This window comes from Pangasianodon hypophthalmus, chromosome 4 (genome assembly GCF_027358585.1).
Source record: "Pangasianodon hypophthalmus isolate fPanHyp1 chromosome 4, fPanHyp1.pri, whole genome shotgun sequence".
In the NCBI taxonomy this organism is placed as follows: Eukaryota; Metazoa; Chordata; class Actinopteri; order Siluriformes; family Pangasiidae; genus Pangasianodon; species Pangasianodon hypophthalmus.
The window spans coordinates 26,118,825-26,143,513 of record NC_069713.1 but is presented as its reverse complement, the minus strand read 5'-3'; the positions used below and the strand labels follow the sequence as shown (position 1 = coordinate 26,143,513).

The following is a 24,689-nucleotide window of genomic DNA, read 5'->3' as shown; positions in this document are numbered from 1 at the left end:
CAGACTTACTTTGGGCATGCTATAATTAATTATCTTGCAAAAGACTTCCAAAACAAATGCTGTGCATTTATAATGTATGCTAATTAAGTAATTACTCTTACATAAACTCTGTATACTTAACTCAATTCTTCTTCTATTATGCTTTAATAGCTGGCATCAGCATTCTATTATGTTACTCATAAATATTACATGAGAACACAGCTCTCTAGTAAAGGAAGCCTTTTTTAATTAATGCATATGGAATAGTTAATAGTTGAGTTATAATCAAGTTACCATTTACTGTGTTTTAATGGTGCTAGGGTGCAAAAATAGTCACTGAACACTTATAAACGCACCAATGCATGTTCTAAAAGTGTTATGCATATTTTTCACACCACGGGCGCCTGGAGGCCACACCAATTAATCATGGGTCTATTTCTGAAATTACACAGTTTATTTTATTTATACTAATAAAATTGGACTAATGTGCCAGACTAATAAATAGTAAAATTGTAATTGGAGCACCTTTTATCTCTGAAAATCAGTGATGCATTAAAGTAGAAAAAGAAATAATTCAATGAACATATTCAAATGGTGAACCTGTAATGGCATGGCTTATTGGAAACCTGCAGCACACGAAAAGTTACACAAGAGCTGATGCAAAAAGCAAGTTCAACCTAATGGAACTTGCATGTAGTGAATACAGGTGAACAGTGCCATCTCCACAACTGGATGTTCACATCCCTAGAAGTCTTACCAAGTTGCCAAAGCACAAAATATGAATCATACAAAGGCCAATATTTAGCATAATTCTTCAGAATAATTCTTGCATGATGTTCAGTTAGATGTGGGGTTGAGTCATACCATCATCTGTCTGTCTGTCGAAGCACACAGACTGGCAGTCAAAGCAATGTGGGTTGAGTCATTTTACTGAGTCAAAATAAGCTGGAATTCATAACCTGCAATTCACGACTACACACACTAAGGGTATACAGTCCCTTCCGAAAGTATTGGACAGCAGGGCCAATTATATTGTTTTTGCTATACACTGAAGACATCGTTTGAGATCAAACGATGAATATGAGACAATACATCAGAATTTCAGCTTTCATTTCCTGATATTTACATCTTGTTTATATAGCCCTAGCTTAGCCTACATATTCACCTTATAGAAACAGAGAAAGGAATAATGAATGAAACATTCATGCTGCAGCCAGTGATGCATAAGCAAACCCTCAAAAGAATAAACAAGAAAAAATATGTGAGATAGGCTGAAGATTGAAGCAAAATCAATGCCGAAAGCTCAATTTGCAGAGAAATGCATCCAATCTAATTGGGAAGAACTTCATCATGCAGTAACACAATAACCCAAACCACATTGCCAACACAACTTCATCGGGGAAAAAAGTGGAAGGTTTTAGACTGGCCAGGTCAGTCACCAGAAGAATGCAACAGTTTGGTAGTGTCAGTGTATTGCGGGCTTGTTGCAGTTATTGCAAGCAAAGGATATGCTACCAAATATAAAGTGCTGATTACTTCAATTTATTTTAAGACTATCTGTTCCTTCAATTTTGCTCACCTAAAAAAGGTGCCATGTTCTAAGTTGTTTAACACATCTAGATCTAAATATCAGGAAATGAAAACTAAAATTCTGATCTATCATCTCATATTCATCTTTTGATCTCAAACCCAAATGTCTTCAGTGTATAGCAAAAACAAAAGAATTGGCTTTGCCGTTCCACGTTTAAGAAGGGATTGTACATGCTGAAGCCACAAATGAGAAGCCAGTAACTGTTACCCTTAACATATCCCAACAAATTTAACCATGATCACACAATAAACAAGAACCATGTTTCTAGGGAAACTTTATATACTACCTTGAACTTCTAAATACATCCATGTCTAATCATTAGAAACACAACAATTTCTAATGAGAGCCTGAAGAATCACTTAAAGCTCCTTGCACTGCATTCCTTTACCTGCAGAGGGCAATTTAGCTGCATCCAAAGTCCCAAAAGCTGAAGGCAAGAAAGAGAAGACCATAAATGATTAATTAAAAAAAAATTAATAATAATTGAAAAAAAGAGCCCCAGTGGTCACTGCACCTTGCCAGTATCTATATTGCTCAGACTTAATTAGGACCTCCATTAAGTGGCTAAGTCGGACACAAAGTTTTAAATTCTGACATTAATCTCACGACAAGAATCCGTTCTGGTCATTATGATTAAATTAGTGATAGGCCAGACCTCTGTGACAGGGCTGTGATCCTCCCACTTCAGTTGGGGCACTACAGCTTCTCTTTAACCTTTATTAATATGCTGATGCTGATGGGTGTCTTAATTGCATTTCTGTTTATGCCTTGATTTGAAAGGCTGCTTTTTGAAGACTAGCAGAAAAGAGTGTAATTTATTCTTGTGGAATGCCTGGTAATGCATAATAACATGCTTCACATTTAGATACTCTGTTTTTCAGTTGACTAAACTTCTGACAGCACCGTACTTTCTTGCAGATGGATCACATTTCACAATGTCTAAAAAAAGATTCCTATGCATAGTCAATATAAACAATATGCATGAACTTAAGCAGTCATGATTTAAAAAATTTTGCAGCATTTTTTCTTACAGAGCCAAAATAATTTAGTCAATGCCTTTCTTTTTTATTCTGGAGATTATATTTTTCTGAAGCAGAACGCAGTGAACTACCACTTTACAGCACTGCTCAGACAATTATGCATTATCCATTATCAAACATCTAGATTTATTTCTAAAGAATAAAACTTTATTTGGGGAAAAACTAAGATGACTGAGGTATAAAAATTGTCTTAAATCATTATAGCTTTAATCAAAATTCTCCTGCAATATAGTGTAGCCTAAAAGCAAGAGGTAATAAAAAAATAGATGTGATTAACATGATAATGCAATTCATGACACAAAGATTCAAATAAGCATCAAATTGTAGTCTAATATATTAAGGTTGCTAAACAAGCTATCACAACTGGATGTCTCTCCAGCATTGGATTTGTTTTGAAATGGAGTCCATGAAAGCCACAAACAGCAGTGGAGCCAAGATACACACTTGACAGAGTCCGACACCCACTTTAAACGGTTTTGACTTAATGCCAAGAATGCCTCTCACTGCCATTCTCATACAAAGCTCTCACTTCACTTACCATTGAGACATTTGAACAATACATAGTACATACCTTTGCATCTCACACACTAACTCAAGCTCTTTCCCTGCCAGAGAAGTGAAATTCCACATACAACATCCATGAATGTTGTCTTTGCTTATATGACTTGCAATAGGACGTATCGCAACCAAATGATGCAGCATGACTAACAAAATGTATGTACATCTGTCATGTAGCATGAATGCCAAGAACACCCACAGATAATTCTTGAGCAACATCTGCGACAGCACTGACATTTCTGTGAAGCTTGAGTGCTTGCTTGAATACTGCAATTGCAAATCAGTGCCACAAGTACAGCGAGAAATACCTTCTCACACGTCCTTCAAAGTCTAAAGCCTAATAAAGCTTAATAAGAGCCATTCCCCATCGGACTCTTTTATTACATTAGTAATAATTATACCCCGAACCTTTAACACTCTGTTAATGTTATTTTACGCACTATTTATTTATGCATTAAACTAATCAGAGTTCTCTCCTTCCAATCAACTACACTCCTCGGCAAAAAAATGGGCCAAGCCCAATATGGCAAATATTAAGCTTTTAATGGCCTTAACAACAAATCATTGGTCAGAAAATTAGCAAGCATTAAACAAATTTCATAAATGGAACCAGGATTGATAGAGCAGGGAGAGATCTACAGTATTTCTTTAATTCTTGCTAATTTCCTGACCAACAATTTGTTGCTGAGACCATTGTTCCTCTTTCGGCTGCTCCTATTAGGGGTTGCCACAGTGGATAATTGGTCTGCATATTTGATTTGGCACAGTTTTTATGCCGGATGCCCTTCCTGATGCAACCCTCCCCAATTTTATCTGGGCTTGGGACTGGCACTGAGGGTGCACTGTTCCACGCAGCCCCAGTAGCTGGGGTTGGTTCCCTGGCCAGGAATCAAACCTGGGCCGCAGCGGTGAGAGTGCTGTAGCCCAACCACTAGTCCTCCAGGGACCCCATTTCGTGGTAAGATCATTCAAATCTTAATATTTTGCCATTTTGTGCTTGGCCCACTTCTTTTGCCAAGGAATGTACAGCAGACCAGGTATCAGGTATTATTTGTGTGGTGAATAGTTTTCAGCACTGCAGTTAGTGACTTTCACAGGTACAAATGTGTTAAGCACAGCAGCATTACAGGGAAATTTTAAAAACCTCAATGTTACTGCTCGGGTGGAAACAGTCCATCAAAATTATTCATAAGGGTAACACATACAGCAAGTGTACAAGTAGTCCACTTACACAAATCTATATAAAAATATCAGTATAATTTATATCCAATATAAAATCATTTATTCCAACAATTTGTTTCTATCACCTATTTCATTTTCTCACTAGTGATATCCCTGCTGTAAAATCCAGATCAGTCTGACTTGCTACCAGCTGCCAAAACACATTGTATTGACTCACCTTAAAATGAGTTAATACAAAGCCCTCTTGTGTGTAGAGAACTAGAGAGACTGCAGAGAGAGAGAGGGAGAGAGAGAGATAGCAGGGGTGTCTATGTTATCATAATTCCTTTCTTACTGCAATACTGTGTACTTACATGCCTCATCTGTTTTACCACTGATGAGGAATGCAGGCATATAGAATGTATCCCCTTTGGTCATCCGAGTTTAATTTAGAGTTGGTAGAGTGTGAAGCAGCAGAGCGCTCAAGCCACAAGATAATAGACATTACTTCATATTACCTCAGGTCCAAGGAGAGGTACTTTTAACTAACACTGCTCTATCAAACTTCTCCATCCGCTCTCTAAGCAGATCACCAGAGAACATAGAGTCATTGAGAATTAAACATATTTCCAAACTTGGATCCTTGGAACACTGACCAGCATGTGCACTGGACATCTCATTCAAAACTGTTTTATCATGTAGAAGAGGTGGTAACACTGACCAGTGTGGGTGTGAGTATTATAGTAGAAATATATATATTTTTCCTTTGTACACATGTTTCCTTTGAAGTAGCATAACAGAAGCAATCAGATTTTAGGGATATGGCAGCAAGGGCATGGTCGAGCATCAGCTGCGGACAGAGAGGAAGCAGGTTGCACCAGCAGGTAACATGTGATGACTCTCACCTGTGTCTGATTACCGCCACTCCACTCATGTGTGTTTCATTGTGCTTTAAGTGGTTGCCATAACAAGAAAGTGAGAGTGGCATAGCTGGCGAAGCTGGCTACACACACTCACACACATGCCACGGAGCATGAACTTGAACAGGGCGAAAGCTGTGATCTGGTGATGGCCTCTTTTCAGTTGGTTTGCTTTTTTTTTTTTTTTGATTGAGTTGTTGAAGGTGTGCTGAAAAGTGCGGGGCAAAGAAAAGCAAGCCCGGAGCTCTGCTAAAATTCTGCCTGTCCCCTGTTACACACTGGGGTTCTACAAGGATGTTCTAATTTTAATGCAGGCTTAAATTTTAATTGCTTAGATGAGTGTTTATTTTGAGTGACACACTGCAGCTGTGGTTACAGTGTATTATGCAAATTAAACTGTTATCTCATTTACACTGTACTGTTTTAAATGGACATTTACACTTGGCACTCATATCTCATCCAGAGGCAATTCCAATACTACAGTTGAAGTGTTCCTCCTGAAATGGCATCAACCCTGCTGACTATCAAGTATTCTCCATACCTTTCCCCAGGTTGTTGTGACAATTAGGAGTCTCTTTATATAGAGCAAGTGTGATGTAAGCGTGTGACACTACAGATCTATACATGCTTCTGAGTGTGAGCAAAGGTAACATCTTGCTGTGAACATCTGCTCGTGCTGCTTTTAATTGTCTTGCACCTGAACACATAGTGCACATTCATCATCTCCAACAAGTGAAAAGGGGAACTCTTCTTTATGGTAGGCAAGACAGTGAGAGTATCCATCTTCTGATCATCTCTCTGTCTCTCTCTCTCTCTCTCTCTCTCTTGTAAGTCAAAGACAGCAAGACTGAGGGATGATGAGACATCCTTTGAGCAGGTTAAGTAATTACTAATAGCTAGTAGTTAGTAATCTACAGTGCTTTCTCTGGATAAAAGTTTGGTTTTAGATTGGTGACTTTAAATTGCCCTTAGGTGTGAATGAGTGTGCGAGTGTGAGTGTGCAATAGACTAGTGTCCCATTCAGGGTGTATTCCTGCCTTGAGTCCAGTGTTCCAAGGATGAGCTTCTGTAACCCTGACCGGGATAAAGTGCTTACTGAAGATGAATGAATGAATGAATGAATGAATATAATAGAGTGAGGAGTACACATTCATTTCATCAAGGGAATAAAAATTGACTCATGTACAATACACTCTTAATAGTGTCCTGGACACTAAGCTGTACACATTGTATTGGAATGAAAGCAATCATAGTATTTCACTTTAACGTTTTATGGTGTTTATTGGTTTATAGGCTATTTTTGACTTGGGTTCTATCCAAGTCAAAAATATATTGATCATTGTGTAAAATGTTACATACAGAGAATAAGCTATATTTTCAAGGAGACAACCTTGATGCATCTGTATATCAGTGTATCTGCCAATAGATTTTGCACTTACAGCTGTGCTTCAGATAATTTTGGGAGTTGAATCAGTTGAACAAACTGAAACAATTATTGTGTAGCAATGTTTAGCATAATCGCCACTTGAACACCACCCTTTTTTTTCTAAAACCTAATGACCCTTGTGCTGTATTTTTGGAGTAATGGTTAAACATTGCGTCTGGCTACTGAATCTTGGTCCAATCTTTGAAAAAAAAAAAAAGGCCTGCAGTCAGATGCACCAGTTGAACAGAAGCTCTACTGTAGTGTAGTTTGAATGTAAATGGTAAAAGCTTACAGGTGATGTAACATTACATTGTCATTCAGCATATTCAAATGCAGATTAGGTTTAAAGGTGTTATTTTTCATTGCTATGATTTGTTACTAAAATGCCTAAAAATTTTAATTTGTTGCATATGAGCCCAACTAGCAGAACAGAAACTGCGCATACCAGTATAAAATACTTTTTTTTGTAAAACACCTTATTGTATATCACAGTCCTTTTTGATTTTGCTCATTTATGTAGGGTTAGAAGAACTTCAAGTAAATATATTAAACTGAAAGTATATGGAGATTAACAGCTTTCCTGTGTCTTGACACGTCTTGATAATGGATGTAATATTTCTTGTTTGTCAGATCACGTTTCTGATTGGTTGGCAATAGTGAAACACCTCACTCTGTGCAACAAAGTTCTGTTCTACAATTACGTTATATGTTATTAGTTTTTACATAAGTGGTGCCACCAATATTCTATACCATACTAGTTTTAAAAATAACTACTCTCAATGTATGGTTTAGAACCTTACATATGGCCACTGGAATTAGCCTATTTTTGCTGTTTTTCTTAACAAGGCTGAAGTTGCTCAGTATTGTGGTGTGCCAAAGCCTTTCACTTGGCACTTAGAGATGTTTTCACAAACCCACTCACACAAACACACACACAAAAAAACATAAGCGTCCATGACAGGTTGTATTTTTTAAAGGCTCTGGGTTACTGATCAGAAGGTTGGGGTTCAAGCCCCAGTACCACCAAGCTGCCACTGTTGGGCCCCTGTGCAAGGCCCTTAACCCTCTCTGCTCCAGGGGTGCTGTATCATGTTTGACCCTGTGCACTGACCCCAGCTTCCTAACAAGCTGGGATATGCGAAGAAAAGAATTTCACTGGACTGTCATGTATATATGACGAATAAAGGCTTTTTCTTCTATTGATCAACTTTCACACAAACAAAAAAAAAGAAACAATTTCATACACACACTCACATAAAACCACACAACGGAAGAGAACAATTAAGAGAACTGTCTGTCACTATTGTTCTACGGTGATGTATATTCTAGCAAACTGGAATGTACACATTTAATGACTAGACACTTGTCGTGCAGGTATGCAGCAAACCAAACATAATTTAATGTGAGACAAAATATTTCACTTTTTTCCTTACTAAGTAGTCCTTTTGGCATAATTTTCTGCTACTTCATCAAGATTCCATCAAGGTTTTCCCTTATTACCTGCATGAATATGTATAAGGTAGGTGGACGGTGTCTCCCTCCATGTAGAAATCATGCCTGAGAGTAGCGCAGCAGTTCCCAAAGGGTTTGTGTTATCTGGGCCGAGGGCAAGCTCGCAAATCTCTAGCCAAGTCTCCAGTGAGCTCATTACCCACACCCAAAAAGTGGGACCTTTTACTGAAGGACTAACATATCTCTTTCTCTCTCTCTCTCTCTCTCTCTCTCAGTTCCAGGTGTTCTGACTCCCTTGACATTACAGTACAGTAGATGGTCCTAATTAAAAAAACATCATGAAATGTCACTAAGGAATCTAAAATGACAAACGTTGACAATTAACAAGCTGAGGGGACCAAAAAAAAAAAAAAACTTTTGCTGATTTCTTAAACTTGCCTGACTTTCAACACATAATAGTGTCCATGTCAGATGCCGACAAAATGAATAAAAATGGAGTGAGCAGGTAGGTAGGAAAACTCAATCATTTAATGCCATCTGTCACAAGTGAAAAGCTTTCTCTGAATTGCAAAGCACAATGTCCTTGGGAAGAAGGAAAAGTGGTCGATTGGTGCAAAGGAAACAGTGGTGTGTGAGCTACTGGGTCGAAGCGAATGGTGGAGGGGGTGGGGGTGGGGGGTGTCATTACTTATCTGCTTTTGTCTGAGACTTGAAAACAACTGCATGTGAAAAGATGGATGGCTCAGTGTGCCAGTGGTTCAACAAAACTCAAAATTTTGAATGGACTAGGAGTTCAGCCTAGTTAAAGCTCTCTCATCTGTGAAATGTGAGGACTTGGTGTGACGACCCTTTGCTTAAAAAAAAAAAATAGTAGCCTCAGGTACAATTTGTGCAGTTTTATAAGGAAATTAGCTGGTAAGTTTTACTGAGCATATTGCAGAACCAGCCACAGTTCTTCTGGAGACTTTGACTGTTGAACTTGCTCCTCAATTTGCAGCAAAACCCAGCAGCCTTCATTATGTTTTTTTGTCTGAAAAGTGGTCTCTTACGTAATATGCTGCTTTCTTTACTGACATACAAACATTTTTCTGTAACATTTAATTTTGTGCTGGAAAACTAATGTTTGGAAATCTAAATGTTTTGGTACTGACTCGATAATGTAGAAGTCATAAAATAAAAATCTATAACAAGGTTTGTACAAAAAAAATAGAGTACCTAAGATTTTTTCACAGTACTGTATATACAGCTCACCTTTGCTGATGTCCTGATACTCGAGCCACAGCTGCCGCTGCACCTGCTTATTGGGGTACCAGATGGTGCAGGACTCCTCAAAGCCGTACACTGCCTCCTGGACAAAATGATTCCCAAACTCCTTCAGAATGGACACGAAGTCACTGCGCAGTGTGGCACCATCCAAAGAATGGATCGCTGAACTGAAGGCTGAAGAAACAGAGTAAAGAAAGCTGAAGAAAGTACAAGAGATAACAATTTGTTCAATTATAGCATCAGTGTTGAAATAGAAAGTCAAAGCAACATTAATTCAAAGTAAATGTTGAGAATTATAAATTATCAAGCATATATTCTTTGTGTCAGATTCTCAGATCTTTGGGTCATATTGTAAAAAAAAAGTTACTGAATATTATAAAACACTATGTAAAAACTTCATTACTCAGTGTTATGTGCAAAATAAAATTATCAAGGGAAAAGACGGCTGGCTAAACAAACACAAAACCCTGCAGAGATCCATGTGCATGTGTGTGGGCTGTGCTTTTGACCTTTGAAAAAATGTTTCAGTATATCAACTTTTTTAACAGAGTAGTACTACACAAAACCATAGTGCAATCAGTCAGACTGAGAAAGTTTCACTTCTGATCCCTACAGCATTTCCTTTTCCATAGAGACTCATGACAAAAAAATGTATTTATTGCTATTCTGCAGCTAGCATTCAGAGACATCTCAGTGTGGGGTTAAAAGGTGATCAGTTTAATATGATAAAAAATAGAAATTTTAAAATATATATCATTACAAAAATATAAATAAATGAAAACCACAACACATACACCACAATATTTGTGTTAGTCATGGTCAGTGCGTCCCAGTCTGAAAGCACTGCTCGACCCAGCCAGACCTTAAGCATGAAAAATGAATTCTTTCACTGTTAATGGGAAGAGAGAAGCATGGAGGAGAACCACTGCACACAGTGAGGGAGAGGAAATAAAACTTCAGTGTCATTTATTAAGAGAGAGGCATAAAATGATTTTGGAGTTAAGGATATGCACATGAAACAAATGATTACCAAATTCAGCAAATGAAATTCAGTGATACTTTAAGAATAAATTGAAGTTCTTGTAGAAATTAAAATGTGCATAGGCTTAACTTCACTAATCATTCATTAGTACTCATCTGGCTTACTGAGTGTGCTCAGGGAGATTACATCAAATGCATACTGGCTCATCGGACTTAAAAAAACCAAGAGGAGAAATCCACCGAGGCATGGTCAAAGTCAAATAAAGGATTCTGCCTTGGCATTTAACCTACAAGCAGCTCAATTTACCAGTTCCGTTACTCCCAAAAAGTCTAAAGAACCCAAGTTAACTTGTTAATTTAGGACAAAAAGTGCTACGAAAATTGGTGTGAAAGCCACAATTTGATTAATCACTTTATGTCTTTTACCTGCTCTGATTCCCCATTTTCTCCACAATAGGGTCACCTGCCAATTCCCAACCACCAGCCAGCTCTCCTCTGTCATATGACATCTACCAACCAGGGAGGGTGAAGGTGAGCACATGCTTCATTCGAGACAAATGAAGCCAGCCGGTGCTGTCTGCCCTCTTCAGCATATATGGGCTCACACACACCCACACTTGTCTAGTGTCATTCTGACCGACAGTGGTAAGAGTATATGCCATCCCTCCTACACAGGGAGCACAGACAGTTTTGCTCTCTAGTTTCCTGGCTAGGGATGGCTGTAGCATCATTAGGAATCAAACTTGGGCTAAAGAAAGGGCAAATGCTCTTCTGTTTTTCTGGAGCCCCTTCCTGCTGTGATTATTGGCCACTGTTTTAACATGTAGTCTTGAGATATGGTCTTTGAGCATGGTGTCCCACGCTAAAAACGCTAACTGAAGAAAGATTAGAGAAGAATGAGAGCTGTGTTAGGTTTACCTTGAGAGAGGGTCCACTGGTTAAGCCTGACATGATACAAAATGGAACGAAGCTTCCAGTGCTGCACTAAAGGATATCCAGAAACTTCACTGTAGTTCACCATCCCTGAAACACAAAACATTACAAGTGACTGGAGGGAAAATAAATCATAAAATAAATCATAAGCTGTTGAGTCTGACACAAATGCATTAGCAATGCTTTTGTTTAGAAAGCATGCTGCTATTAGATTTGTGACAGAACATTTTTCAGCTAGTTGGTAAATGTTTGAGTTGAATTTTAATGCTAAGCCACACAAACTGGGAATCATGCAACTTTTTTTTCCCCAACTCCAGAAATGGAATGCAGGAGCAGCTGTTACTCCTAACCTTGCCTGATTGGTTCAGCTCTTCATGCAGGCAATTCAGTGCCTCCCTGAGAATCACACCCCATTCTGTTGCTACTTGAAAATCAGTGCATTTGCATTTAGCCACATGAGAACATGCTTAAGCTTTAAAGGACTCAAAGTGCCTCTTGTCCTTTTTGCCCTGACTCTATAATCAGCAAAATGAGAAAATGAAAAAATAAAACTTACAAACACCTTGAGGTGATCTTTTCCCAAAATGAAGCCAAACTGGGACTCTCAACCAGTAGGGCTTCAAGAACAGTCTAGTATATGTTATTGTGTTTAGTCTGGTATGTATTGTTGTGTTAATTTAATATGCAATGGGATCCAAAAGTCTGAGACACATTGAAAATCTGGGATTTTTCCCATTTATAATTGGAAATAAACAGAAGGTTTTAGAATTTTGAAATATTTAAAACAAATAAAGTAAAAGTTCAATATCTTGAATATTTAATATTCAAGATTCTACACTATTTCTATGTCCCTATTTAAGTGTAAGCAAATCTGTGATATTTACCATGTCAACTGCTTTGTAGAAAAGGTCAGATCAGATGACACACTCTGATGGATGTGATTTAAAATGGATCATAAGGTTTTACACAAACTTGTGGAATCCATGAGAGCTCGACTGCACACTGTCATTAAAGCAACAAGGGGCCATACCAAATACTAACTCTGAAATTCATGTATATATTTCAAAGATTCTATTTTTCACTCAAGTTGTTGTCAACAATATAATTTATAATGAAAATCGTTGTATTAATTTAGAAAACAATGCAAAATAGAAGCATTTTCATTAGTGCTCTCAGACTCTACCTTATGTTCTTCTATTTTGTCCATTGTGTTGTTGTGTTTAGTCTAGAATGTGCTGAGTTGTTGGTTTAATGCACATTTAGAGGTAAATATAATCAATACAATACTTCTGTACTGAAAAACAATGTAATGATTATAGCATTGCATAGACCCTGATTTCTGATTACATAGTGTATAGCAGGGATTCCTACGAAATGATATATGCAATAGACCATCTGTTGTGGGTAATACATTATGAATAGAAAATGCAGCATTACAAATTTCTATAAATGAAAAATATAGCATGTGTCATTAATCATTCAATAGATGAGACCCGTCACTGCTCTGCCGCAAGCAGAATCGCAACTTCTCACACACTGCCATATGTAGGTGATCAATCATATCGTCTCCTGTAGCAACTGTCAGCCTCAGCATGCCACATGAGGCACCATGGCCATACATCAACCGTCCACCGTCATGTTTACCACATCTGATGGCTTGCACGGGCCATAATGCATCCTGTGCTAAGCATAGCAACCTCATATTCAGGTTTATGGCATTGCAAACTCAAGCTGACATCTTTTAGAAGCAAGGCAAATACTGACAGGCAATGAAAGTAGTGAAACATTCCTCTCAACATTAAAAATATTGTTTTTCTGTATAGATTTCACATCCAAGCACAAAATGATGGATTTACATAAATGAGCACTGGCATAAAATTGTCTGAAAAGTATTAAAAAATAAATCTGCAAGCTGGAATATCAGCACCTGACATACTGGCCAATCAGGGAAGACTTTTGTGTCTGAATTGCGTGTAATGCATTAGCTGTCTTGGCATCATCCTGGGGTTTCTTTCCATCCACATATTTTATGCAAATTTAGAATCTGAGCATAGGAAATATGCATAATGTGATAAATAGTAGTGCAAAAATATTTTTTGAATAAATGATAAATGCAACAGCTGTATGATTCAAACTCCATGAGTCCAATATTCTTGCCTCAGTGCTAGTTCAAGAAACCAGTAAACCTTTTTTAACCTTTTTTTGGCCCATGTTTCCCACTGATTCATAATCAAAGCAATATATAATCAAATACAAATGTTTCTAAGATATAACTTAAAACTGTATCCATGAAATGTATATCAAATTGTATTCACAGGACAATAAAACGGTCACAGTCAGATACTTTTTTTATAGCATTTAAATAGAAATTTTTCTGAATGTGCTGTTGAAGGAAAGCTTTGTCACTATCAGCACTGCAACCTACTTTCAGGTTTTTGCCAGTAAAATGGTTTCATGGTTCAGAGACATTTAATTTAGTTTTTTATTTTTTCCACCAACAATATACAAAACCCTTATCTGGTTTACAATTGAGCTGCTTTACTGTATGAGGAGCATTGTTTCAATTGAGGAAAAACTGAACCGTTCCAGATTAGGCACCTACTCCGGCCCCAGGAATGGTGCCATGACTATGTAAAGCCACTGTGTGTGTGCTTGGCTATCAGTCTTTTATCTTTATCTTGTTGTGTTGTTTCAGAATTGTCAATATAAGCAGCAGATGTACATCAATTTACATGACTTCTTTTTCTGTATTTTTGGAAATCTACCTCAGAATGGAAATGAGTGGAAGCATACATACTGCATTTCTGGCGTTCTTTTACCCTGTTAGCGTTCTGACAGAGTGCAGATATTTGATAAATAAGGCCCTAAATGCATGCTCACGCAGAATGCCCACGCTGAGCGCCTCTCGCTTTGATCCATCTAAAATGGAAAAGATGCATTTGCCCCCATGGAGCACCCTGGCGTTTGTGCAGCACATGTCACTGTTAGGATTAATAACAAGCTCCCAACACAGTACACACCCCCGATTTCTCTTCTCTCAGCTAAAATCCACAGGCCTTTCTCCTTTCTTTTTTTACCCTTTGGGCCCTGTGCTCTTGTCTGACAGAATGATTAATACTAGCAAACTTCACCTTGCAAACACAAGTTCAAGGGCTGAAGACACAAATCTGCCAGTCAGTGGTGGCATTGTTAAAGACTCTTAGCTCTGAACGTCCAACTGGGAAAAAAGTTGCTGCTGATGGATAGACGTATACATACACAGCCACACACAAGCATATGCTGAGAGGTTGATGGAATCCTGGATATAAAACTGATTCAGCACTCACATCAACCCATTTAAAGTCTTTTCGACTATGCAAGATAGCGACAATCGCTGATAGCAGTCCTCATATGGTTCATGAAAGACCATTAACAGATGCAGCCCATGTCCCATTTCATCCTTGGATGAGCTGGAGAATGGAGGAGCAGGAGGAAAATGATAGAAAGTGCAACTTTGGCTTGACTTTTTTCACTAATCTAATAGAAGAGTAATGGCAATGCTGTGCAGTGAGCTCATTGTCAGAAAGAAGACAAGACAGCATAAACATGTGGCTGTTTAATAACATAAATAATGTGGGCTCCGATAAAAAACACAGACATACATAGCTCTACTTATTTAGCTTCAAATCTAGACTTGTAAGAAATAACACACAACAGACCATGCTGTTGCAGGAAAATAATCCACAAGGGGGTGTTGTTAAACTATTAATGAAGAAACGATACACTTTTTAACCACTTATAGATACATTTAATGTTATGGAATGTCCAAGCGACAAGTTAGTTCCTATTATCAGTTACATTATACCAAGTATAAACAGTCACTCCGCCACCAGCCTCTACTATCTTCTCTGTCTTTAAGTTAATAAGACAAAAATTGCAGCTTGTCACAGAGAAAAGAGAAAGCATAAACTTCTCTGTCCTTAAGACCTTCCTGTGGAAAACCTTACTGACAGTTACAAAGACTCCTTCCATAAATGTTAAATGTCTCTTTACAGAAACCTTCACCATATCAGGTTTTTCTTTGTTAAATGACCTTTTCTGAATTTAATTTTTAATTTCTGGAATTTTCCATTTGTGTACCACATTGTGTACCATTTTGCATTATACTGTATATGCAAAAGAACACATTTCATATATTAAGTGATTCAGAGTTTAAATTAGGTTGACTTTAGGCATTATAAAGCTTTCTAGATAGCTTGAGTCAACACTAAACAGATTAAAGAGATGACACACCACCACTAAGTTCCAAAAGGCTGGGTCAGTTTTTATTTCAATATCAAAAATTGATGAAAAATTTAAAACTTATTCCATATTGCCTTTGAATCTTCTTAGGCAATGGCAAAAAACATAAAAGATTTTAATCCAGAAAAGGGCAAAATCTAACATTTTGTAAATTAACATACCAAATATGTTAATAGAGGAGTTATAGAGGACAGTTATAGAGACATTGCTAAAGTCCAAGGTGACACTTTTTCATGTGGACAGAGCGTATCAGTGTCTTGAGGCCTCTCAGCAGCTTAGAGCCTGGCTGGTCACTGGGCCATATGCTGGCATTTTAATTGAGAGGGAGTTTGGGAGAGAGATGTTGTGCCAACAGTATGAATCACCGCCAGTCACAGCCATGTCAGTGTTCAACCTCAGCTTGGCTTTTGACCAAGGGACAAGAGCAGATTTTTGACATCCATAAGGAGGGAATGAGCTGGACTGATCTAACAGTATTTCTGTAAAGCATCCAAAGACATTCTCTTCTGGGGTGTCCAAATTAGGTGTGGGACAAAACATTCACAGTGACCATTTTTTGTTGTTGTTGTTTTTTTTTTAAATCAAAGTTGTGTATAGCCAAATTTGATTGTAGTATTCTGAACAGTTTCAGTATTCATCAGTTTCACCTTTGCCATAGGTGAACAATCAAATTTACATTTGGCTGGACTGTGTGTAAACTCGAGCATAACTTAACCTGAAAAATGTTAATTTAATTTAAGTCATTATCATTAACACAGGTATATTATGAAGAGTAAGTACGCAATAAAAAATAACAATAATGCTGATCATCACAATTGTACACACAGAAACATCATACTGAAATGTAAGTAATGGGTTTCAGTGTAAACATGTTTGCACATGTGAATCAGAATGCGTAGATGTGGATCTTTATCAGATCATTAGTCCCTCAATAGAGTAACAGGTACATGAGTTATTACATAAATTCATATCTAACACACCAAATGCTATTTTATTCATTTTGGTAGTCTACTTTTTGTTCAGCATGGAAGCTCGGTTCACCTATATTTATAAATGAAACTTCAATTAAATCTGAATTTGGTTAAATATGACTTAGTTGTAAAATGAGCAAAAACCTAGCTATAAATAGAGTTCACATAAAATGACTACCTGCTGTGGGCTCCTGAATGGCGCAAGAGAAAAGCCTTTACCCTATTGCCTGGCAATTGCAAGTTTGAATCCAGAAGATACCACGTACGCTCCGTCCCCTATCTATCATAGTGTCACCAATCATGCCCCGAGACGCACCATGAGCAGCAGGTTGAAATGATGTGGTTGGCAGCTTCATGTGTCTTGGAGGAAACACGTTAGCCCTCACCCTCCTGGGTTGGTAGCTGTATGATACAGTAGAGCTGGGTGGGAATTGGAGAAAGAAATACCTGATTTTGACCTGAGCACACTTTTAAAACTCTCTTTTTATTTGTAGCAGCCTCTCACTGAGCTTCACAGGATATTTTACCCTCTCCATTTGTGTGAATCTTTCTTTTCTTAATAGCCTGCTGAATGCATTCCTTTTATTGGCTCAATATGCAATGCCTGAATAAATTAGGGCATGTAAATTAGCTATGTATATGAAGGTAAATTGCGCTGTACTGCATACATATGACATTAATTCAAGGACTCACGGGCGGGAGCTTGCATCCATGCAACTGAAGCGGATTCATCATTTGCACTCAAATCACTACTCGCTTTGATGTCATACAACAGATTCATGAATCAGACACAGATTTGTATTACAGCATACTGTGCAAAGCACAGTGCTTGTTTCTGTGCACCTTTGATGAATGATGATGTGCACCTTTGATGAATCTCAATGCAACGATTATTGTTCTTTAATAATATCTGCTTATAAATGTACATTTTAACACTTCATTAAATGCATAACAATGCAGCAACCATGCAATTATTAAATCATTTGGTTATTATGTGGTTCTCTCTTGGCAGTCAGAAGCCACTATCTCTTAAAACTACTGCACTATATTTCAATATTATACATAACAACTATATCACAATCAAAGTCACTGAGATCATATTTTTTCCCATTATGATGTTTGATATAAACATTAACTGAAGCTCTTGACCTGTATCTGCATGATTTTATGTATTGCGCTGCTGCTACTGATTGGCTGATTGGATAACTGCATGAATGTGCAAGTGTACATGGGTTCCTAATAAAGTGACCAGAACATACAGTATGTATGTATGTGTATACATATATACATATATAGATAGACAGATAGATAGATAGATAGATAGATAGATATAGATATAACAATCTACAATGGTATAGCATAACAGCAATGCTGTAATTATTTCTGATACCTTATCATAATATACAATACCATAACACAGGTTAATCATGCTATCCCTAGTGTAAAAGAGACACCACAAAATGTGGAGTCTTGGGTAGGCGAACTGGATGCCATTTCCATGTGGTGACAGGCAGCACCATGGCCACCCTTAAGAGCTCCAGGCCCCATGCTGCGGCACCCAATGTATTAATTATCACTTCTAATGTTGTCAGCTAATTAATTGACGTTTACTGCAGGAAATGACTCTGGCAATTCACTGCAATTAGTCAGTGTCAAAGAATAAATTAAACCCCAAATGCGATTGCCATTGAGAGTGGCTAAAAAGTTTAATATTAATAGAGCCTGGTCCTTTTCACATCCATAAGTGTAAGACACACAAACTCTAACTCCAATATAATTTTTCTCTCCATGCTGCTGTCTAGAATGTGTATATACACAGCTACTAACTGCATCATGTCTAAATAATAATCCTTTTGTAATTTTTAAATCCATCCATCCACTTAGAAGGAAAGCTGGAAAGCCATTAGCAGAGAAAACTGTGCAAATTTATGCAGCATGTGGTGGACTGCTGCATCAAATTCCACTTGTTTATTAACATAGCAATTATCTTGCAAGCTAGGAAAGCTGTTCGGCTCAGTTAGTAAAACAAGATCGCTGAATACATGGCAACCGAGAACTCTAATTGCCCTGGCAACTACGCTGTGTTTTCTGTTGTTTCTTTCCAAAAAATGGTGACAGACGGATGGGGAACACCAACTGAAAGTCGGAATACTGGCAGTGAGCTTCAAAATTGAAGCCTAGTGTATTTTTTCTGAAGAAGAAGCTCTTTATATGATTGATCCCATTATATAATTATATGTCCATTCAACACTGGATTAATGTTTAAACAAAAGTATTTAATAAATGAATAAAAATATTTAGTGACATCAGTAAGAACAATGAAAGTGGAGAATTAATGACTGGAAAAAGCACAGTGGTTAGAGATTTAAAATAAATTGCCAATACAATAAAGATGGGTAATATTTTCAAAATAAAACTTCAAAATAATAAGAAAACAAAAAGAAAAAAAAAACTCAACTGAAGAACAGGAGGGTTTTGAGTGGCTTCAGTAAAAAAGACTCATCGTTGTTATGAAATGTATGCCACCAGCAGGTTTGGGGCTGACTGAATATCATGCCCTGAAGGCGTGACCTTCCGTCGCAGTACCAATTACAGCCACTGCTAATAAAATATAGATTTTTCTTTCCTGTCTCTGCAATGCCATATCTAAACTAAGTGTCACAAGGTGCCACAAAAACACCCCAGAGGAACTAACTGTCAGAATATGAAAAGATCAATTGTTTTTATTATGGTGGTACACAAGTTATGACTGGCGGTAAGTACAAATTTTACTTAAACTTTGTCAGTTCATACAGCCCATTCCAAATCTTCAGCTTCAAAGTGTAACATCACATTTTCATTAGTTTACATTAAACTTTATTTCCACATATTTCTATTTCTATTCTAGTTTAGTATATTGTGTTTACCTTTTATTAAACTGAACTTTACATCTACATATGTTTTGAAGTCCTGCAGTCAAATCAGTCATGGTCAAATCAGATAATCTGAGAAAATTCTTTATCTCACTGTGTCTGGAAAACATTAAAAGGTTGTACTTATACTGTCTTATACTGTTATACTCCATTACAAAATATATATTTTATAGACAAAATGCAGTAAGCTGCAAAATCCCATGAAAATTCAAGTTACACCACATGTAAACAAACATCCTTACATGTATTCACACAGTCACAACTTACATGTATGGCACAACTTAAATCAAACGGCAAACACTGAATAAGACTAACTTACTACACATAATGTACCCTTAATGCTTCTAGATGCAATAGAGAAGCTCATTACACACTCTTTGCCTCTGCACCATCAGGGAATGACCATGACTTTGTATCGCACAGCTTTAACAATGCCATCATCTCTTTATCTTAAGCCTTTATAAGTGGCTACATCCGTATCAATTACTTAAAAGTTAAAATTCATGGTGTGTTAAACTTGTACTTCTCATCTTTGGAGGGAAACAAGTAAAAATCACTATGTAGGATCTATTAGAGTAGATCCAGTCTATCAGATAGGCTGCATGACCACTTTTGAGGATCAAATACTTCAGATAAAATGCTCTTTGCAGGAATTATTATCAATTTGAGTTCTGTCACTTTAACTTTCTCTTCAATGGTCACATTCAGTACTTTGCTAGCAAATTCTTCAGAAGTCGCAAAAGTTCTTCAAAAGTCCTTAGTCAGACATTTGTTTTCCAACTTTACTAGCCTTTCTCTTCCATTTGCAGTGATCAATGACATCTCTTCACTTAGGGCTCATCACCCTGACATTTTAGCACAGGTGGCCATCTTGGAATGCAGCAGTGCTCCTTAACACAGGTCATACACAGGAAGTCAAAGAGAGAGCCCATTTTTTGCTTCCTCGCAAACAGACCACAATTAAACACTGATCACACTGAGACTTTACTCCCAATACAAGGTCATGAGCAGCAGTCAATGAATTCATCACACTCGAAGAAGATCCTCGCACTTTTCACATCTCAGCAGGAATGTGTTTGGCATCTGTAGGCTTCCTACATGCTTTCCAATTAAATCAAGATGCATTTGCCTTTCAAAATCTCTCTCTTTCCCCCTTCCCCCACTGGAATAATTGATGGAACTCTCAGGTCTATGATGAAGCACTTCCAAGCCAAATATGAATAGAAAGATGAATGTGTTGCTCTGCGAGGGCCATAAGGATGGACTCAAGGAGTTGCTGACACAGTGACAAATACACTGACCATGGCAGGGAACTGCCCAAACCAGCAAGAGTGGAAGTGGAAGGATGGGAGCTCAAACCTGCACCACATCGCCAACTTTGCTCCAATTAGTTTAGCTAGTGGCAAAATTTGGGCAAGCTGTTTATTGGCTGTTTATGGACAGGGGAGAAACTGGGGGAATTATGAGTAAAGTATTTTAGGTTGTAATGTATATTTATCTAGTCTCTTCTTTTTTATAGAAAACCTTACAGAGTTTTTTTTTTGTTTTCAGGAAGAACTGAAATAATACTCGTCACACCAGCTTGTATGCATTAAAATACCAACCCTTGCAAAAACCTGTTTTTACTAGGAAAAGCATATTGCATCCTGTGACTCTGAGACTATGCTCTTAATTTCCTCTAGGTTTAATGTAATGGCTAAATGTCATAAACATGACTGATGTAACACATTTAACAGATAATTTGTAAGGAACACTGTTAAGGGAGCCTCAGGTATAGGCGCTATGGGGCTCCGAGGGCTCATGAGCATGACCACCTGCCTCTTCCCCTGCAGGCCTCAGTGGGCCATAGCTTCAGTGATATGGATAAATAATCTCCACTCCTTTAAAATCACGGCTAAGGACCTGAGGTACTTCAGCAAGATTCTTCCATTTTCACCATTTCAAATGTCTCACCGAAGTGGGTACCATCCTCAGCTGCTCCAATCATGAGCTCGTAACCCATGTGTGAAAATGACCCATGTAAATTTCTGCTAAAAGTGGAACAATGCTAAAAACGCATTTATTCACCATAACACATTACACGCTCTCTCTCTCTCTCTCTCTCTCTCTCTCTATATATATATATATATATATATATATATATATATATATATATATATATATATATACACACTATATTACCAAAAGTATTCGGTCACCTGCCTTGACTCACATATGAACTTAAGTGCCATCCCATTCCTAACCCATAGGGTTCAATATGATGTCGGTCCACCTTTTGCAGCTATTACAGCTTCAACTCTTCTGGGAAGGCTGTCCACTTTTTTGACCATTCTTCCAAAAGCACATTGGTGAGGTCACACACTGATGTTGGTCGAGAAGGCCTGGCTCTCAGTCTCCGCTCTAATTCATCCCAAAGGTGTTCTATCGGGTTCAGGTCAGGACTCTCTGCAGGCCACTCAAGTTCATCCACACCAGACTCTGTCATCCATGTCTTTATGGACCTTGCTCTGTGCACTGGTGCACAGTCATGTTGGAAGAGGAAGGGGCCCGCTCCAAACTGTTCCCACAAGGTTGGGAGCATGGAATTGACCAAAATGTTTTGGTATGAAGCATTCAAAGCTCCTTTCACTGGAACTAAGGGGCCAAGCCCAACTCCTGAAAAACAACCCCACACCATAATTCCCCCTCCACCAAATTTCACACTCGGCACAATGCAGTCCGAAATGTACCGTTCTCCTGGCAACCTCCAAACCCAGACTCGTCCATCAGATTGCCAGATGGAAAAGCGTGATTCATCACTCCAGAGAACGCGTCTCCACTGCTCTAGAGTCCAGTGGCGGCGTGCTTTACACCACTGCATCCGACGCTTTGCATTGCACTTGGTGATGTTTGGCTTGGATGCAGCTGCTCGGCCATGGAAACCCATTCCATGAAGCTCTCTGCGTACTGTACTTGGGCTAATCTGAAGGTCACATGAAATTTGGAGCTCTGTAGCAATTGACTGGAATCGACGACCTCTTTGCACTATGCGCTTCAGCATCCGCTGACCCCTCTCCGTCAGTTTACGTGGCCTACCACTTCGTGGCTGAGTTGCTGTTGTTCCCAAACTCTTCCATTTTGTTATGATAAAGCTGATAGTTGACTGTGGAATATTTAGGAGCGAGGAAATTTCACGACTGGATTTGTTGCACAGGTGGCATCCTATGACAGTTCCAGGCTGGAATTCACTGAGCTCCTGAGAGCGGCCCATTCTTTCACAAATGTTTGTAAAAACAGTCTGCATACCTAAGTGCTTGATTTTATACACCTGTGGCCAGGCCAAGTGATTAGGACACCTGATTCTGATCATTTGGATGGGTGACCGAATACTTTTGGTAATATAATGTATATATAGTACTGTGCAAAAGTCTTAGGCACATGCAAAGAAATGCTATAGAGCAAAGACACCTTCAGAAATAATGAAACCAGCCACAGTTCTTCTGGAGACTTGCTTCTTATTTTTGCAGCAAAACCCAGCAGCCTTCATTATGTTTTTTTGTCTGAAAAGTGTCTCTTATGTAATATGCAGATTTCTTTACTGACATACAAACATTTTTCTGTTACATTTAATTTTGTGCTGGAAAACTAATGTTTGGAAATCTAAAATGTTTTTGTACTGAATCAAAAATGTAAAAGTCGTAAAATAATAATCTATAACAAAGTTACAAAAATAGGGTACCTAAGACTTTTGCACAGTACTGTGTATATATATATATATATATATATATATATATATATATATATATATATATATACACATACACATATATATATATACACTGTATATATAAATGAAGGAAAAAAAAAACCATCCTTTCTATTATCATATCTTATTATTGAAGTGACATTCTCATCATTTTGAAATAATCTTTCTGAAATGATCTTTGCAAAAATGAAATATGAAAAATGAAATATGATTTTGACTGCTTCACATGACCTCCATATCTTATTTACATTCTAAACAGACACAAAACTCACACACAAAATTGTGCAAATGTTTTTGCAGCCCAAACTGAACTAAAAATGCCAATCACCAGTAAGTGGAAAGTACATTTATGGCACAGCTGATTCCCATTTAGAGACACCCACAAAACTTAATATGAGGCAAAGCTCGCAAAATGACAAAATGACAACTAAACAGCAAAAGAGTGCCTCCTAAACATGTCATGAGTTAAATCTTTTGCCAATTAACTGAATTTTAATAAGTACCACATTTCCTGTGTAAAGGCTCTTCATTTGTATCAAGATTGAGAGATTAGGCCCAAGTGGTGGCTATTTCCATCAATACTATTTATAAGTCTAATAATTTACTGTAGATTGATCTAAAATATTAAGTATTTTTAAATCAATTACACAATTTTACTGCAATAAAATATGAAATGATATAAAAAATGATATATAATGTCCTGGGTGAATGTGACATGCATTCGTGTGCAGAAAAGGTTCAAGTGCTTTGTCCTTAAAATGATCACTGATAAAATGTCTGAGCATTAAAAATGCATTGCAGACAAAAGATAGTATCTCTGTTGTACTAATGCACTGGTAATCTCATTTTTGCAATGTACTATAAGGTTCTACTAAAACCAATCACCAATACAGCAAGCTGTGTATGATCTGGAAAATCCACTCAAGGCTTAAAAATGGCACATTAAGAATTTATTAGCATAAAGGAGATTACAATACTGGTATGCCCTTCCTCCAGTTAATTTGGCAGTTGATAACCTTTGGACCTTTCATTTTCAGGCATTTTGCTACGTTGATGTCAAAAGAACAGATGCTGATGAAAGCCATAGTGTAGGGTGACTGGAGTTATCCAGCAGGATGGATGTATTTGGCTATATTTTTTCCCTCATTAACAGTATAAAATGTGAAGTAAGGCTGCCGAGCACTTGTTCCAGACTGAAGTCAGATTAGCTGCCTAATGAAAGCTGACAGCTGTAACCACGTCCAGAAGCAAGCAGCCTCATCTCTGCTCCTTCAAAAAAAAAAAAAAAAAAGGAAAAAAATTGCATAATGTTCGCACCCATTTTCTTCTATTCCATCATTTACTTACCTGATTTAGCAGAAAGCAATGTAGAGAATGCATACACACAGATGCCGTGTGTGAGCTTATTTCCAGTGGCAGTATTTGAATAAGATAATGATGAGTCATTACAAGGCAGAAGCAACATAAGAAAAA

The 24,689-nt window shown here is 37.7% G+C and overlaps 1 protein-coding gene across 6 annotated transcripts in view; it reads right to left on the bottom strand.

The window, feature by feature from the left end:
• The window catches only part of astn1 (astrotactin 1), a 281,516-nt gene that overhangs the window by 69,308 nt on the left and 187,519 nt on the right, over nt 1–24,689 (bottom strand). For all 6 annotated transcript variants that reach the window (XM_053233344.1, XM_053233343.1, XM_053233345.1 and 3 more), the window contains 2 exons: nt 11,293–11,397; nt 9,379–9,567 (listed from right to left, as the gene is read on the bottom strand). In XM_053233344.1, the coding sequence (XP_053089319.1) occupies nt 9,379–9,567; nt 11,293–11,397 (294 nt within the window). The remainder of the gene's footprint in view (nt 1–9,378; nt 9,568–11,292; nt 11,398–24,689) is intronic.